Raw genomic sequence first — 17,654 nt, 5'->3', positions numbered from 1 at the left:
AGCGAGACAGATGATATCAAGACACTATTTCGAGGCCCAAAATTGAATCAATTAATAGCTATCTTCATTATCACAATAATTCTACGGCCTACAAAATGTCATGCATACAGTGTGCAAATAGTTTCATGTGACATATTCATCTTCCTTTGTCTGACCAACAGTCCAAAACCCAAAGATATACAACTTAATCATCAAAGAACACAAAAATCTTGCAAATGTAATTTGAGGCACATTTACTCCTTAGCTCAGCTGGTTAGTTAAGAAGCTGCATCAACAGACCAGAAATACTGGTAATATATTCTCGTTTTACAGCATTACAGTATTTTTACATCATTACTGTAATCTACCCTGATAGTGAAAGTGTCTGTTGAGCATTCTCTGTATGTCTATTACAGACATACTGTCTGAAAACTGGTGTCTGATCAGATCATGGCTCCCAGTGTAAGCATAACTCACACCTTTGGGAAAACCACATATTTCATAACCAATAGAAACAGAGAAAAGCTTAATTGGAAGTAGATCACGAACAGCATGAGTAATGAGCCCGACAGCCTCAGCTGGACTGAGTGGTCTGCTCGAGTGGCTCAAAAACCCAGCCTGCTTCTGGAAATTGCAATGATGGCCAATCCTGCAGCAGCGCTAGTGTGGACAATGCACACAGCTCGGACCATCATCTGAACTGCAACCCCATTCGTCTTTGACCCAGAGCTCGTCCAATCAGAATACAGCTGAACAAGAAGCTTAAAAACAGAGGAGCATGTGAGTTTATAGAGATGCTGTATAACACTAGTCTAATATAAAAATAAGTGTGTAATTTGACTTGCTAGCATTTTATCCTCACTCAGTCTCACTTTCTCTGCAGCAGTAGTCTCCCTTAACATGGCTTTGCAGAGCGAGAAGAAGAAAGTCTCATATCTGTGAGGGGCTAATCAGTTACACTTCCAAACACTTTGTTATGTGGCTCAGATTTAAATGATAACTGCTACACTTTTGTAATAAAAACACATGCAGAACTATTTAACCATTGAGAAGCTCGTGAGGCCAACTAATTTTCTAACATGTAGGGCAGCTTATATGGCACTGCATCGCATTTCATCTGCAGACAGAGCACACGAGAGGGCTCTTCTTCCATCATGTTTTCTCCACTGGAAGGGCACCCTAGAGGGCACATCATCAAACCCCTGAATCATCAGCGGAGCGAAGAGGCACCAGTGGAGCTATGGCAACCACCTGGGTGGTCTGCAGGCAAATAATATATCTCTCAACACTGTACAAGTATGGATATAATGCTTCTGCAGGATTGCTGAGGCACGTCAGTCTCATATGACTGCGTTAACAGTATTTACTTGGAGATCTAGAAACCTCACACAAGCATCATGGCGTCGGCATTGTGAGAGTAATTGTGAGCCACTTTGTGACTTTGTTTCATAAGAAACGTAAAACTTATTATTACTTATAAGTCCTCAATCGCTCTTTTATCAAAGTAAAAATGGCAAATTTTCAAAAGTGGTGTCCTCAGTTGTGATGTAGCTTTCATAATGTGGTTTTCTGAAATAATTTCAAAAGTTATTAGAACAAACATATTTAGGGATAATCTATGTTGAATTAATTAAATAAAAATGTAATTCTTTCTGATAATATGAACCAAATATTGTATAGCTCATTAAAAAAAGGCTTAAAATCTCAGAGGTAACAGGAAACAGAAAGATGAAAGATGGTTCAGGCACCAAAACTACCTGTAAAGGTTTAGGGAATGTTCACTTTTGGTTTCTCACTGGACAAGGACCCCAGACTCCTGTGTGAAAGTCGTGACACCTTCGCCTTGCTCTTTGCACTAGGTCATCTTGCTCTGAGCGTCTAACACTGCTGTGGATGGGTTTACATTGGGGTTAGCTGAAAGCCTGGTGCACCTCATACAGACGCTGAAGGTCACCGTGTGCGTCTGTATGAGACACTGAAGGGCGAAACAAAGACCAGGCTGGAAGTTCACGGTAGGATTATCACATTCCGATGGAAAACACACATGGACAAAAAGGCAGCATGACTGGAATTCCTTATTATTGCTTGTGGTTTCCCAAGTACTTCACTAAGCAGCTTTTTTAACTATTGTCCAATGTGCTTCCTAATCCAATAAAGAGGTACAGACCCTCTGTTCTGACCTATTTTACTGAAGCACAAACTTTGTCTCAGGAATTTTTCACAACGACTTAATACCCAGACCAAAGGGCACAGAGAGCTGCTGCACTCAACACCTTGAGTGGATTAACACCAAGACACACAGGAGACACTTAAAATGGTTTCATGCAGCTAGTTTTCCGTCAAGAATTTGCTTTTTGAATGAGAGACTTCGCAGGGCAGCAGAGATGCCTGCATTTGTAACTTCTGCATGAAACACAGACACAAGATTGTGCATAGAGCAGCATATTCACTCTGTGCCTCTCTTTCTCACATACATGTGATCCCAATCATTGGAGATATGTTTGTGTTTCCCCTCTAGGCCACTCAGGTGACTTTGAAAATTACCCATGGGCCCTCAGGCTGAAACACATGTTCTTAAGGCCGTTCTCTGGTAGATAACGCTACCTTCAGACTGGGGTGGCAGGAGTTCTTCACTGCAGAGGAGGAAGGGTTGTTGTCCAGAGTCCAGCTGCCTGTGGCTGTGTTGTCCATCTTCTTCATGGCAGCCTCCTGCTGTACCTTGTCTGAGCTGTGGTTTCTTTTTAGACGGCCGTCCTCACTCACAGGTGCTGGAAGGATTTCAGATTTAGAAGTCAGACAGCTCATCATGAGAGGCCTTTATATTAGGAAAGGCTTCTTAGACCACAGTACAGTTAAACATAGAGGCATTTGCAACAGATACTGTATGTCTAAGATTTGTATAGCCTAGCTTAAAACACTGGAAAGAATGATAAATTGCTTGCCTAGCTCCATCAACTCAAACATTGTTCTATATGCACACTGTATCCAGTGCATTTAAGACATTATATGATGCAGCGATCTTGAGCATGAATGAATTCTTAAGTTATGGCCACAGGTGTGTTGTGTCGGGTCACAGTGACCTTTGACCACAAAAATGTAAGCAGTTCATCCTTGAGTCCAAGTGGACCTTTGTGCAAAATTTGAAGATATTCCCTCAAGCCGTTCCTGCGACATCATGTTCACAAGAGTGGAGCATAATGACGCACAACCTGTAAACATAATGCCTCCGGCCTCAGCTGTTCCCAGCCTGGAAACTATGTAACCCTGGAGATTAGTGGGTAAAGAAATCTCACTACATGCAAACCTGATAATGCAAATGACAGTCAAATAAAATGCAAAGAAATATTTTGAGGCAAGGCCAAGCAGAAGAGAAAACATTTCGTTTTCTTAAAACATCCATCACATGAGTGTATATGATTATTTCTCATATAAGTAATGACTCCTGACTGTATTCACGCCCAGTTTAAAATGTAGGTCAGTTATGCCTACAGCACGCAGTATAGCAGCCTCACCGGGCCCATAGTTAGCTCAGTAAATACATTAAGTTGGATATTTCATACTGGAGATGAGCTGATTTAGACAAAGACGCAGTGATATGAAACACAGACAGTAAAGGAAGAAAAAAGAAGAAGACTGAAGACAGTCTTTGAAGATGAGAGATTATAGAAAAACTTAACTTTGTCTCAAACTATTCTTATGCCTACAAGAACCTTTGCTTTATTTCAGGCCGAGAACAAACAAATAAAATACCAGAGGCATCATATCACTCTGAAGAGGTGAGTATTTTTATCAAATATTCTTTCACCCAACTGTTACAGTTGTCGAATCATCTCTGCAGCAGCAGCGATGATACTTAGAGCTCTTTAGAAGCGGTGAAGGTCAACTTTAATGACAGAACTCAGCGATGAGTGACTGATAAATGTGTAATGTAAGACATCGCTAATGGCCACAGAGGTACAATCGGGGTTTGATGAGAAATCTGGAGTCGACCAGGTTTGCTTCAGATGTTGCAAATGCAATTTTTATGCCGGATTCAAAACACTTCTTTGCAGGTGTGATCTGATCGATAAAGTGACAGCAAAGAGGCTTCAGGAAAAACGGAAAGACGCTGTAAAAAGAAGTAAGTATCAATCTTAAACATATATAGAATTGTACCAAGACACCTGCTGTAGATGCCAAACTAGAAAGGAAACGAGCAAGACCAGGAAAAAGGAGTTATTTCAGTAACCAAAAGATAACCGAGTCGGTTCAGTCTGGTGCTTTTCAACGATGACATGATGAGAGAGAGAGATGCATATAGAATCAGAAAGAGCAGAGCAATGTAAAGAGCAGAGCTTTGACGCTGCTTAAAAGCCAGACTTCTTATTCAGTGACATGACAAACTCCCTATGGATCCCTCCTCCATGCAGTGAACCACACACACGGCTTTGAACTGTGCAGTAAAAAGATGTAGCTGCAGCTGATGACATAAGGGCTTTCATGCTCGTCTGACTTTAACAGACATTCAGTAGAGCGCAGTTTTGGCACAACAAGACTGTAAACAATAAGGGCCTCAGCGTTTCTCTTTTATGCATGAAGGAAGCTCTTCGATTTTAGAAAACGGCCCTGCCAATTAGGGATGCACATGGAAAGAAGAGCCATTCATCCCATCCTGTCATCATGCAACGATAACAAGACGCTGACTTTACTTTTGCTAACAATCTGCTAAATTGCGTCCCACAAGTATTTCACATGCCGCTTTCATCAGCTTGCTTTAGAGCTTTTATCTGTCTGGTTTGCTCTGAGAGAGGATGTTAATGGGCCACGTTCCCTATGTACTGTATGCACAATTATACTGGGCGCTCTCCAGAGGCATTATGGGATTCAGACAAGAGTGCACGGTTAGGTCCATGAAAGAGGGAGGGGGCAGTTTACTGGAGTTTATCTGATCACGGTGCTCAAGCTAAATAATATGCTAAACTAAATATTAGTTTAGTCTAAAACTCCCTGTTCTTCTTCCTGTTTCCTCACAGCATAATGCAAATTTAGGCATCAAACATGTGGATGATAAAGCAATATAAGCTATCATACGGTGCCCAATATATATAATAATTAGCCTGATGATTCAATGTCCTTTAAAGGCAGTGGCTGATCAAGATTATTGACATTAATCCACAGGTGCCTGTCTGCTGTGGTGCATACATGCAAATCAACACTTTCTAGAGGCCCAAACTCTTTGAAAGCCCCTGCTGAAGACTAGAGACTAATGATGTTTGATACAGCAAGAAACAACGAGTGAACTTGTGCTGAGTTCAATTTCTCAGTAAAAGTCAGCGGGCTTTTATTCTCTGCCTATAATAAAGGAAACAATCAACAACAATCACGTGATCATTGTTGAGTTGTTGGTGATACCACCTGCTCTCGGCTTGATTAATCAGTGCACATTGAGTAACCGCATCAGCTTTCTCTGTATGCTGCAAATCCCCCGCTGTTTTCTACTGCCAGCGCCGCTCTCAGCGTTTGTTGATGCGGGACACTGGCAGACTGTCCGTCTATAAATCGCTTCATCTAAAAATCACATCGCTGCAACTTCACTTCAAAACATGGAGGAAGACGCATCCGCATGCCCTTTCAATGACTGTCATTCTTCACCAAAACCAGCATCATGACACTTACCCAACTCGGAGCCTCACCCCCTCCCCTCCCGGCGTGTCTAACTTCTTATTTTAAAATAAAAATGGAGGCAAGACGAATCCCGTGGTGTCACATCAGAACGAGCCTCTTCCCTTCGAGCTACCTGCTCATGCCGTACATGCTCCTCGGCTGCGGAGGACAGCGTGCTCCGGCGGGGGCGACAGGGTGGATACTGAGCGCCGCGTTCACGGTGAAGCGCACGTGATGCGCCCCCCCAAAAAAGCGGCGAATACTACTTGGCGTGGAATATCCCACCTTTCCACTGAGCACCAATGAGCCGCAAGCAATGAAATGCTCCTGCAGGCATCTGCAGCGTGTGGGCAAAGCCACAACACGAACCCTTCATTCAGATTTCCGCAATTAATAATGAATCTGGCAGACCTGCAGCATGTTGTGGCATTAATGTGGCAGAGGCACAGTAAACCTGCCTTCCCCGTCTTCCTGCTCAAACGGCACGCCTCCCACAGTATGTAATGGTTACAGCTCAGGATGGCTCACACAGAAAAAAATGAATGCCGATCATCAAGCACATCATGCAGATGAGTGTAAATTGAGAAAATACAATCCTGATTGAGAAGGTGTGCACCACTTCATGTTTGCCTTCCCTGCCAAATTTGGTGCAGTTAAATTGGCTGCATCAGGGTCTTTAAACTATTCACTCACTGTGAAATGGAATTGATAAGCATAATTAACTGTCTTGCATCAAGAACCAAGAGCAAGTCTGTTATTCTGAATAATGCAGACGCTGTTTGACTGAATCAATGTCAACCAACTGCAGCTTTATTCATGAAGTCACCAAAAACAGGCTCGCAAACAGTGAAGATTGAATCATGTTTCTGAATAAAGTTCAGCTCTTTGCCTGAAAACTAATTAGACTGTTCACTGAACTGGTTTTGACCCAGGAAAGTAATGCAAAGAAGCCGATAGATGAAAGGATGTAACAGTCTGAAGCTAACTCTTGCTGGTGCTGTTAAAATGGATTTTTGCACTCAAATTTTTCCTCAACTCACCCCGAAGCGTCAGTTTTCATAAAAGAAAGACATTTTAAAAAGCCTGCAAAAACAAGTAGTTACCAATGCACCTTTAATATTCAGGCCCCCTAATAAAAATGCATCATCTGATAAGGTCATACTTCCCCCCGTTGAGCCTGCTGACACACCAGGTGGTCTGACCTCATCTCTCAAGTTTCTCTGTTGCTATGGGGATAACGGGTACATACACAGCCGACCCACTTAGCATAAACGTGTCCACCCCTCTCTCTGTGGCTTCAGGGGTTGGTTAACGTAACCTATTAAACACCCAACGTGAGATGCAGAATCAGCTAAGGTGCTGAGATGCTCCGAATTAATTCATTTTGTGTTCCTGCTGCTTACAGCTGCAAGCAGGTGGTATAAACAAGGGGGATGCATTCAGGTCATTTTGCTAACAAGGTGGATGGCATCACCTGTAAACCACCTGTAAAACTGCCTCTAGCTTTAGCCTAATCAGCCAGCTGTTAACATTAGCATGATAAAAACAGTGTCTCCCATTCCCAGTTTGTGCCTCTCCTGTATTGAATGGTGGACGTACATTTCTGTTTCTGAGAGACAATCACAAGCGAAACTCTGCCGGTCATACAACAGAACATGCAATCTTTTTTTTGTTTTTAGATTTGAAAAACACTCCTCTGCTGACCAATAAAAACAACATTGGACTTTCATAGTTATGATTTGATGATTGAACTAAACAAAGATGGCAGCCAGAAGTGACATTCCGCTGCTCGTTTTGTGAGACGCCAAATAAATATGCACCACTAGTGGAAAGTAACTGATTACATTTACTCAAGTACTGTAAAGCCCTCCAAGGTCTAAACTACTTCAAATTAGCTTCAACTCCATAAGCTATTAAATTAAAATAAGTGATAATACAGAAGCCTTATGAAATACGATGCCATATAACACTGACAGGCATTCTGCTGCTAACAAGTGGTTGATTCTTTTAGTCATCATTCATAGAAATATAAAAACAATGGTAAAAACAATAAGGTCATAGAGGTGAAACTAACAGTTCTAAAAACCTATTTTTTAAAAAAGGCAGATGACCTGAGGTAGCACCAATAGCATGCTAAAGCAGGAAACACTTTGCATTGAAGTTAAAGGTCTGCACAGGGCCCAGCTGATCTCTACAGGATGCTGGCGGTGCATTATTTTTATTTGAAGGCTGCCAAATGTTTTGTTGCATCGTGTGGGCAGCAGTGGACACCACTCTAAGCTTGCAGCAGTATAGAAAGTGGAGAGGAACGTGGATCTGTATGGAGAATGACTCAAACGTGGTTGAAATTGGCAAGGAAACCATCTCGAACCTCTTCAGTGGAAGTCTTTATTTCAGTTTCTTGTCCAACAATCCATCAAGACCACAAAGAGGAAGGGAACATGCGCGCTCTCACTTTAAAATATAACGTTATGGGACTAAAGGTTGTCATTAGAGTACTTGCCCTCAAAGTGAGGACCTTCACCCTTCGTATTATCGAGTTATTTAAAACGTTTTAGTCCTGTTTACTCTCTTTAGTGGTGTTTTTCTCAATGCCACCTACCTGTGTGGTGATATATTTTCTCCAGAAATAAGTTAAATTACAGCCTGCTTGGAAACTGTGGCAAGAATTGATGAACGTAAAGCTGATCAATACACAAAAAAAATAATTTAATCATTAGGCAGACGTTTCAACAATTAAACTATACATCTGTTTATCTATAGACCCACAGTGGGATTTCTTAAAAAAATATGTTGTAATTCTACACTACATACTCATGTTTACATACAGTATATGAGTCTATAATATATAATCCTTACCTTTATGACAGGGGTCTTTCTGTGTCTTGGTCTCCCCGTTACTGTCTAACCTCACCACTGGTTGTCTATCAAACAGCAGCTTCCTTTAGCTGCGCTCTAAAGACAGAATTATTCTGTTCATGTTCAAAATACGTCCATGCAATGTAAAGCATATGATCTCCCATATGTGAACATTATTTGAGAATTGCACTTAAATGACACGTTCAAATGACACAGAATCGGATGGAAGACTTGAAAAATAAGCACGAGACAGACGCGGGGATACCACAGAAATTATAGTCTTGTAATTCAATGTATTCACATTACAACATCCACATGGTTCAGTTTGTGACAACTTCTAATGATCTTCAAATATATTCACTGTATGATACATAATACCAATATAGGCACTTCCAGTAAGTCTGGCAATATTGAAGCTACAGTATAGTGTCTAAATTACAAAATGGTAAAAATAAATAATGTATATCTAAAAGAGTTTTTGTAGTTTTAAAATTTCTTTACTGTACAGCATATATGTATATTGTACAAAATGGAGCATCAACCTGCAAGAAAATTAATTATTTTTACTTTCACAAATACTGTGTATTTGGACATATTCTTCCTCGTGTAAGTGTTAGTACATATGGTAAGTGCAAGGTATAGTGAGAAGAACGCAATCATTTAAACATGTGTCAACTATATAAAAATACTCATCTCATTTTTTCTTTTCTTTGTACATAATTGTAAAGCTTGTTTGAGTCCCGTGGTTACAATTATGCTACATGTGTGAATAAGTATGAGAAATAAAACCAATTAAGATGTGAAAAATACACTATTAAGACTGTATCAGCTCAAATGCAAGTACAGTATTAAGACTGATGTGACTGGGGGCCAATTCATACATAGTCCACTCTAAAAAAAAGAAAAAGAAAAAAAAAGATCAACAATAAACTGACACAGTGGACAAAATCGCATCACCTTTATAGATGAGAGACCTTGTGTGATGAATGCTTACTAATGCTGCCAGTGAGGATCTGCAGGCTAAGTAGATGCAGATCAAAGAGGAAGCGCAAGGAGAAATACGCAATAGGAGCTTCTGCGAATAACAATTTCGTCCGAGTGTCTGAGAAGAATTGAAGAAGAACATACTGCATCACTTTAACCTTCATTACTTCACCACCTCCGCTCGTAGTAAAGTAGCATCCCGATCAATCAAAGCTAGACAAACACAGGACGGAGTCACATTAGAGAGGCCGATGGAAGAATTCAAATAGACAAACAGACACAAACACACACTTTCTTTCTCTGACACACACACTGTACACCATTTTTGTACATTCACAAAGCAGGAGCTTAAAGTTGGAAGCCTGAACAACAAACTAAAAGTGGAAGCTGCATCACCCGAATGAATGACAGACAGAAAACGTGTTTGTTTTTTGTAATTTTGGACCACGTTAGTCAAGATGTTTGCATTGTACTGAAGAACCTGGTTATATAACATTGGTGGCTTCTCATCGGGTTTTTCAGAAGCTGAATAAAATGCATCCATTGTGTCCGTAATGATGATTATAGCTCATTAGGGATGAACTGCAGGCCACATACAGAAAACAAGCAAGCATGTTGTAAACAACATACAATGACTGAGGCGACACACGGTCATTAGAGGCCAAACAAAATTGTTCTGATTCAGTGGCTTCTAACAAGTCTGGTCTGATACAAGGTTTGGGCTAAATGATTCTCTGTCTAATCAGTGTCTCAACCATTTATCCTGAACCCGCGTGGCCCAGACGCTCCTCATCCACCCTCCATGTTGTAGCAGGGCAGCAGCAAACAGGCCATTATGGATGTAGCACAAGCGAGGAACGCTGTGTGGTGACAGAGTATGCTAATGCAGAGTCTGCAAGGATACAAGGACGCCATGTTCTACACCTGATTCTTACAACGTAATTGCTCTGTCACATCCTAACTGCAGGCTGACGTGCGGTGTTCGGTTTAAGGAAATGTGATCATGGTAGAGCATGAGATGAGATACCGGCGCATAAGAGGTTCAGATGTGCATGTAGGTCATGAGAACTGGGCGAGATTAGCAGCGGATAATTCATTACGCGACGCCTCACTGCACTCGTGTGTGACAGAAAGTTGACCCGCCAACTTCGTGTGGAGCCCTGAACTCAAGCTCTGCGTACGCTCGTTTCCTATGTAAACGTGAATTATTCAAGAAAAGTGGGATATTCATCCTCAGTGGGACATTTCGCATCCTACTCAAACTACTGGAGATGTAACTGGTTTACCTCATGGCTTTGTCTCATTGGGGGAGGGGGCGATCATGTGACTTCACGCCCTGCTTTGGAAACAATGCTCTTTGTGTCCTCTGGAAACTCTTGAAAAGCAGTTTCTTTTTGCTATTTGCATCATTTATTTTGACGTTTACATGCCTGTGGCGGCGATAACTAAAACTAACAATTTTTTGCTCCACAATGATGTGAAGCAATACGAAAACAATGATTCACAGACGTGCATTACAGGTAGCGATGTAATGTCTGAATATAATCACACTGTGCTACAAATGCAGTTATTTTCCACCATATAAAAGTGATGGTTTACAAACTTTTAGGGCCAATGTGGTGCAAAATTCTCATGGACTGAGTGTGAGTGACAGAACTTTGGGCAGTGGGACATTACAAAAGACATAGTAAAGACTGATGCAATAACACATACTGCTGCCTCCACTGTCATCTTAACTGAAAATATAATGTTTATGAGGTTTTCCACTGCATATCGTTTTCTGCTGGCATCAAACAGCTGTGGTAGCACAGCAGCTTTGCACCGCCACCGTCAGGTCACCTGACATACTGATGCTGAAAACTTGCCAGCATAGATTTCCAGCATTCCTTTAATCAACCTTGACTAGATTTCAAACTACATTTTTCTTCTGTGAAAAAACAAAACAAAACATGCCTAACTCAATTTGCCAGACTAATCTGCCGTGAATCATCACAGTTCCAGATGTGATTTATGAGAACTGATGCACTCTGGAGTCGTAACTCTGAGAGAATGAATGTCTCCCTGAGGTGCCAGGACAAGATTTCACACACAGCCAGTGAGTTTATCTGCAAAGATGTCAAAAATCCCAATAATGGTCAGAGCAGAAAAGTTGGGCGTGTGTTCTAAGTCGCTTCCTATCTCTGCATGTTTCTGTCCTCACAGGTGATACAGATGTTTACTTTGAATTTCAACCGTTGAGGTTTTCCTGAGGGCTAAAGGTTTTTACATAATGAGGATCAGAGAGTACAGCACAGTGAGTCCACGTAGCCAGAGAGTCAACGATTGGTAGAAAAGACAAAGGACACAGTATTGTTTTCAAAGAACTTCATAGGATTATGCACCTTTAAACCTTTTTTTTTTGTTTGATAGATGCTTTCTGGTTCTTCATCATGTCTATCACGGGTTACCTACAGCATTTTGTTGTTTCTTATATTTTTCCTCACACTTTGGTTGTGTTAGAGTATGTTTTTTGTACTTTATTCCCTTTTTGGTCTTTTAATTTCAAACACTCCTCTGTTGCTTTGTAAGTGCGGGGCCTGCGGACTACATTTGGCACAGTGAAAACTTTAATGACCACTATACTTAAACTGGGAGTGGAGGCCAGAGATGGCACAAATAACAGGTAATCAGCTGAATATATCGATGTCCTCGATATATATGAGTTGTGCGTTGGAGTCAGTTTAAAACAAGCAGACACACACACATACCCACACACACACATATACAGAGAGTGAGGAGCCTCAAGCCTCCTTCCTTTAACTAATATGGCTACACCTAATGGTATAAAGTACTTAATTTGGCAACAAATGTAAAACATGAAATGTGTAATTATTTGATTTTAGATGTTAAAGCCTATGGCTAATTTTGGCAGACATGGAAAGGAAGAAAGATGCGCCAATGTTCCTCATTTAATTGACTCCCTTTATAATCCATTTATATATATATATATATATATTTATATATATATATATAAAAACATATTATGGCCCATGTGAGACCTCAAAAACTCTTGCTAAAATTGAAACACAAGTACAAGTAACTGTGGTGTCTATATATAATTGCATTCAGAAAATAATTATGTATAAATTGGCAGCAAATTTCTGCAGTCCTGTGTTACCACATTGGGTTGAGGTCTGTGCAACCAGTCTTCCTCTTCTCTTGACAGTAGCAAAAGAGTCTGTATCCCAAAGTACACAAAGGATCCTGTATTGCAATATGGAAAGCTCCTTTAAATGTTTGGTGAAACCAGATATTCAGATAAAATGTGAAAAGCACAAATTTTCCCACCCTGTTTTTTTTTCTGTATAGGCACACATTTCCCAAACATCTACAGTGTTGTGTCTAAGTGATGTGCTGGCAAAAGCAGGAGTCAGCTGATAGGATAAGAAAACAAGAAATACTTCTTCACGTCCTTGCCCTGACTGACTCCATATTTCCCATGGGCTGTTCACTGTGGATCCTCCTCCGCTAGCTCCTCTGGAGGTTTAGAGTCTTCCTGCGGAGACACAGGCCACTCGGGTTCCTCCACTCCTTCCTCTGGATCCTCTCCTTCTACTAGCTCCTCCCTGCTGCCTGGCTCCTCTTCCTCCTCATGGATAGCCAGGATTGGCTCAGCTACATTGTTTAAATGGACAGACTCGGCTCCTTGGCCCTGTTTCTGGGCCTCCTCCGCGATCACCTTCTTCCACATCTCGTGGTTCTCCAGGAGGTGCTGGGTGATGTGGCAGAACACTTTCCTCCTCTTCTTGGGAGCTGCTTTCTCTGAGGGAAAAAAAGGAAATAACTTGATTAAAAACATTTTGATGACTGATTTTAGCTCGAACTGATAATTAACTTCCGGTCCCAGCCCAGTGCCTCTAGTCTCTGAGCAGTAATTGGTCTTTCTGTCAGACTATGTGGTCAGATCTTTTTGACAGGGGCTGCACAAATACACGAGAGCAGTAGATATGCTTCACCCAGAGTCACTCACCACATTTACAGCCATTTAAGATGTCTTTTTTTCTCTGATTTTGCTCATTAAACTAAAAATAAAAGGACATAAATGGTAGTGGTGGTGATGGAGGAGCAACCTGTCCGATCATTGTTTGCCAACACTTTATACTAAGGTACAAATATTCAACATTAACTAGCTGCTTATTAGCATGCATATTATAGCATCATTATAAACCACCTATTAATGCCTTATTCTGCATGATCATATTCTACCACTACCAAGCCATTAACTGAGAGTTCTCCCTCAATAACCTCCTAATTAATGATTTTGATCGTAAATAAGGACGTTTTTGTGCATGGATCTTAACCAAACTCTTAATGGCCCTAAGCCCCAGAATAAGACATTCGTAAGTGCTTTAGAATGACTAATAAATAGAAAATATGCTACTAATATGCATGCTAAGGAGAAGCTAGCAAATGGTGAATATGTGTACCTTAAGTGTGACCCAGTTTGCAGTTTGTTTGATGTACATATTAAAGGTGGGGGTGGATCTGTTGTATAAATTATAAATACACTCTACATGTACAGGCTGGTCTACATGCTTGCTGAAAACAACGCCTCTTCTTTGGCTTTAAAATGAGCTATCAGAGCATGTATGGTATATTCTGATCAGAGGTTGAACTGCAATGTTTTTTAAACCACAAAACACCTGCTAAAGTCATTTATTTCGCATCTCTCACAGGAGAAACCAATGCTTAAAGTAATGTTCTGTTATAAATATCACTAATAAACAACTGAATACAAAACCAAACATTCTGGGCTACATGTTTCTGATCACTTCCAGTCTGTGCTTGCACCACTGCTTCAGGTTTGCAGCTTCGCTTTAGATCAGAGTGCTTACGTGATGCCTCTGAGCTGGTGGACGTGTCTTCCTCTGCGGTATCCTCATCCTCCTCCTCCTCATTCTCCATGATCTCTGGCTCGCCTGCCTCCGGGTTGGGTTCCACCCATCGTCCAGGTATGAGGCCGGCTGAGTCGTAGGAGTTGCACAGCGGTCCCACGATGTGCGTGATGAAGGATTCCTGGAGTTTGGCCAGCTGTGGTGCCGCTCGGTCCATGAAGGGGCTGATGGGCAGGCCCAGGCTGGACTCCTCATCGCCCTGCGTCAAGCATGACTCGCGTTAGTGCAAAATCATCACCCGCTGAATGAATGCAGACATGGCTTGATTCACATTTCACGGCACATGCTACTCCAAAAGAGCTGATGTCAAGTCTATATCTATGAAGCTCTAAATTATTTGTTTCACAATAAGGGACATGTTTGAGCCTTGATAGTGTGACACTGTGACGTTTTTTTGGGGGAGTTTTTCTCACCTGAATCAAGGGTCTAAGGACAGAGGGTATCATATGCAGTGCAGATTATAAAGATGCCTGAGGAAAACAGGGATTTGTGAATTTGGGCTACATGAATAAAATTTGACTTGGCGTTTGGTGCCGACTGCATCAGAGAGGTACACAGAGGCACAGACCAGACCTGCTAATCGATAATCGAAATGAATGCAAATGAACCAGCACTGCTCCGGGTCCTGAAGGCCAGGATGAGAAACCACTAGCATAGGCTTGAATGCTGAGGCCCCTTACTGTAAATAAGGGAAACCAAGGTGAAACACTGCCACCTGATAACACGATAACCCCACTGATGTTTACCACAGCAGCAACTCAACATGGTAATATCTAGATAAGCTATCAAATATGAACACCTGGTCCTCCTCAGTAACATGTGGGTTTTCACTGCATCTTTTGCAACATAACATTTCATCTCGGTGGGGCACTAAACCTGGATTAGGGCACATTTAACAGGTTTGTAATGACTGTAAATTTCCTAGAAGGAATCATGTAATTTGACACAAATTATGGAAGGAAATTTACCTGTTTTGAGAGTTAATTTGAGTTGAAGAAGTTGTATTGAGTTTGGAAGCGGTTCTTAATTTCCAGAAGACTTTACTTGAAAGAACTGCACCTGAACTCAAGTATTATTCCTGCCCGTCCTTTATTTATCAATGGAAATTTTATTCTCTATATATGTGAAATTGCATACAGCTGCCCTGCTGACTCAAGGACTCAACAGGTTCAGCGAGATATTAGAGGTCCACTGTGCAGGATTTATGAGGATCTACTTGCAGAATTTAAATACAATATTCATAATTATGTTTTCATAAGTGAATTAACTAACATTTGTGTGTTAATCATTTCATATCTACAGAGGGAGCGGCTTCTCTTTCACAGAGTCAGCCATGTTGCACCACTATGTTTGTACAGTAGCCCAGAAAACATGCATGTTAGAGCGCACCGATCACGTTTTTCACAGCCACTACAGGGGAGGGTGAGATGAGGGGTGCTCTGCCATCTCCAACCCCAGCACCACTAACTCCTATACACTGGACTTTTAACGAGAACTAATTACATAAGGTGCGTAATTACATAGTCCTTTTCTGGAAACTCCCGTCTAATTTACAATTACATATCAGTTATTTTCCAAGAAAATCAAATGAAATAATGTGTTACCAATAATATGCTGTTTGGTTCAATATGAAATAAACATGTCAAATATTTGAAATTAGTCAAAAGTATGAAAGGAAGCTATTTACACAGAGAAGAAGGTGATTACAGGACATCTGAGGGGCTGCAGCAGGTACACTGTATATGACGTTTGTTTTGATGTGAATAAACAACAGCTATAGCAAGGTTTCCTGGTTGCCTTGGTAACTGACCCCAAGTGTCATCCCACACTGAACAGAAGAACGCCATTGTTTCTGCAAAGCAGCTCGCTTCTCATGCAAAGCACAGAGAGAGTCATCAGAAGATGGGGGATCTCAGCAACTTGATGGAAGTTCTTGACAGGTGAGCGGACGAGAATGTTTAAAGTTTAAAGAAATGGTGGCCAGATGTATTCTAACTGAGCTGCTACAAATAAACATGTGACGGCTCATATTTGGGGAGTAAGACCCCTGTGAGCCCAGAGATCCATCCAGGACTACAATACAGATTCAAAACCCGCCAGATCCTGCTTCAAGCATCATAATCAATTTGCAAAAATTTAGCAGGGCGAACAAATCTTCTCCTCAAGGCTCTGTAAACGTGTTATCCACGACATCGCCTTTGTGCGCGCGTGTATGACGCAGCCTTCGCTTTGTATACATGCCTGAACACGTTCTGTATGGAGGGGGAGTTGTGTTGCTTTGCTGCTTTTTTCAGGGTTGTTGGTCTCTCGGGGCTGTCTGCGTAATCAGACGCCGCTGCTCCACCTGAATGGCAGTTGCCTGGGCACCCTGCTTGCGTCACGGCATCTTGCTGCACTGAAACTATTGTCAGTGAAGAGCATTTCTCCTGCGAGGCTCCCCTCAAAGACCTCAGAGCGGCTCGGAACAAGGTGGCTGTGTCACCACGCTGAAGGAGCAGGGTACATAAGAGTCTGACCCGGACTCGGAGGCAATTAGCACAGATTAGCAGCCTTTCAGTGCCAAAGGGACGAGCTGTAACAAAGGTCACCGAGGGTGGCATTAGGCTGAAGGCATGACTCAATTCTGTTTGTTATAGCAGCACTATACACTCAGTGGCCACTTTATTAGGTACACCTGTACAATCTATTGCAATCCAATACAACTGTGCTATGAAGTTTTTAGGTATAACTTCATCACTGTAGTTTTCACTTATATAGGTCTTTACACTGGTTATTTGTTGCCTGTTCCTACTGATTTTAAAATTATTTATTCAGTTTTTAAGGAACTACATGACCTTGCAGCAGACCATCACCAAGAAATCCTCTTTTTGTCATTGCACAAAGCAGATCAAAGACATCTGGTGATGCCTCTCTCGGACATTGCGCTCCAAGTCGCTTGAACCCCCCATAATATTTTTAAACGTAAACTAAAAACTCATCTATTCAGTCTGGCTTTTATGTAGTGTTTTATGATTTTATGGTTTTAGAACTTAAGTTATTTTATTGTATTTCATTTCAACGTCTTACTGTGTTAGTATGATCAAGTGATTTTTTCTAGAATTTCATAATTTCATTTTGATTGCCATTGCTTGTATTATACTTTATTAGCTATCTTTTATTATTTTAACATTGGGTTGATTGTTTTGGTGTGCATTAGTCTCTTTACCCATTTTTAAAACCCTGTAAAATTAAAATGTAAAAAGAGAATACACAAGA

At 41.2% G+C, this 17,654-nt stretch overlaps 1 protein-coding gene across 1 annotated transcript in view; it reads right to left on the bottom strand.

Annotated features, from left to right (window-relative positions):
* Window positions 1-8,753: 8,753 nt before the first annotated feature.
* The window catches only part of pde3a (phosphodiesterase 3A, cGMP-inhibited), a 70,758-nt gene continuing 61,857 nt past the window's right edge, over window positions 8,754-17,654 (bottom strand). Inside the window, exons 13-14 of the mRNA XM_041938708.1 lie at window positions 14,340-14,598; window positions 8,754-13,266 (exon numbers count right to left, since the gene is read on the bottom strand). Coding sequence (XP_041794642.1) covers window positions 12,953-13,266; window positions 14,340-14,598 — 573 coding nt within the window. The 3' untranslated portion in view covers window positions 8,754-12,952. The remainder of the gene's footprint in view (window positions 13,267-14,339; window positions 14,599-17,654) is intronic.

Source organism: Chelmon rostratus, chromosome 6 (assembly GCF_017976325.1).
Source record: "Chelmon rostratus isolate fCheRos1 chromosome 6, fCheRos1.pri, whole genome shotgun sequence".
NCBI classification, from domain to species: domain Eukaryota; kingdom Metazoa; phylum Chordata; class Actinopteri; order Chaetodontiformes; family Chaetodontidae; genus Chelmon; species Chelmon rostratus.
Note: the sequence above shows the minus strand (reverse complement) of the source record. Positions and strands in the feature narration are given on the sequence as shown.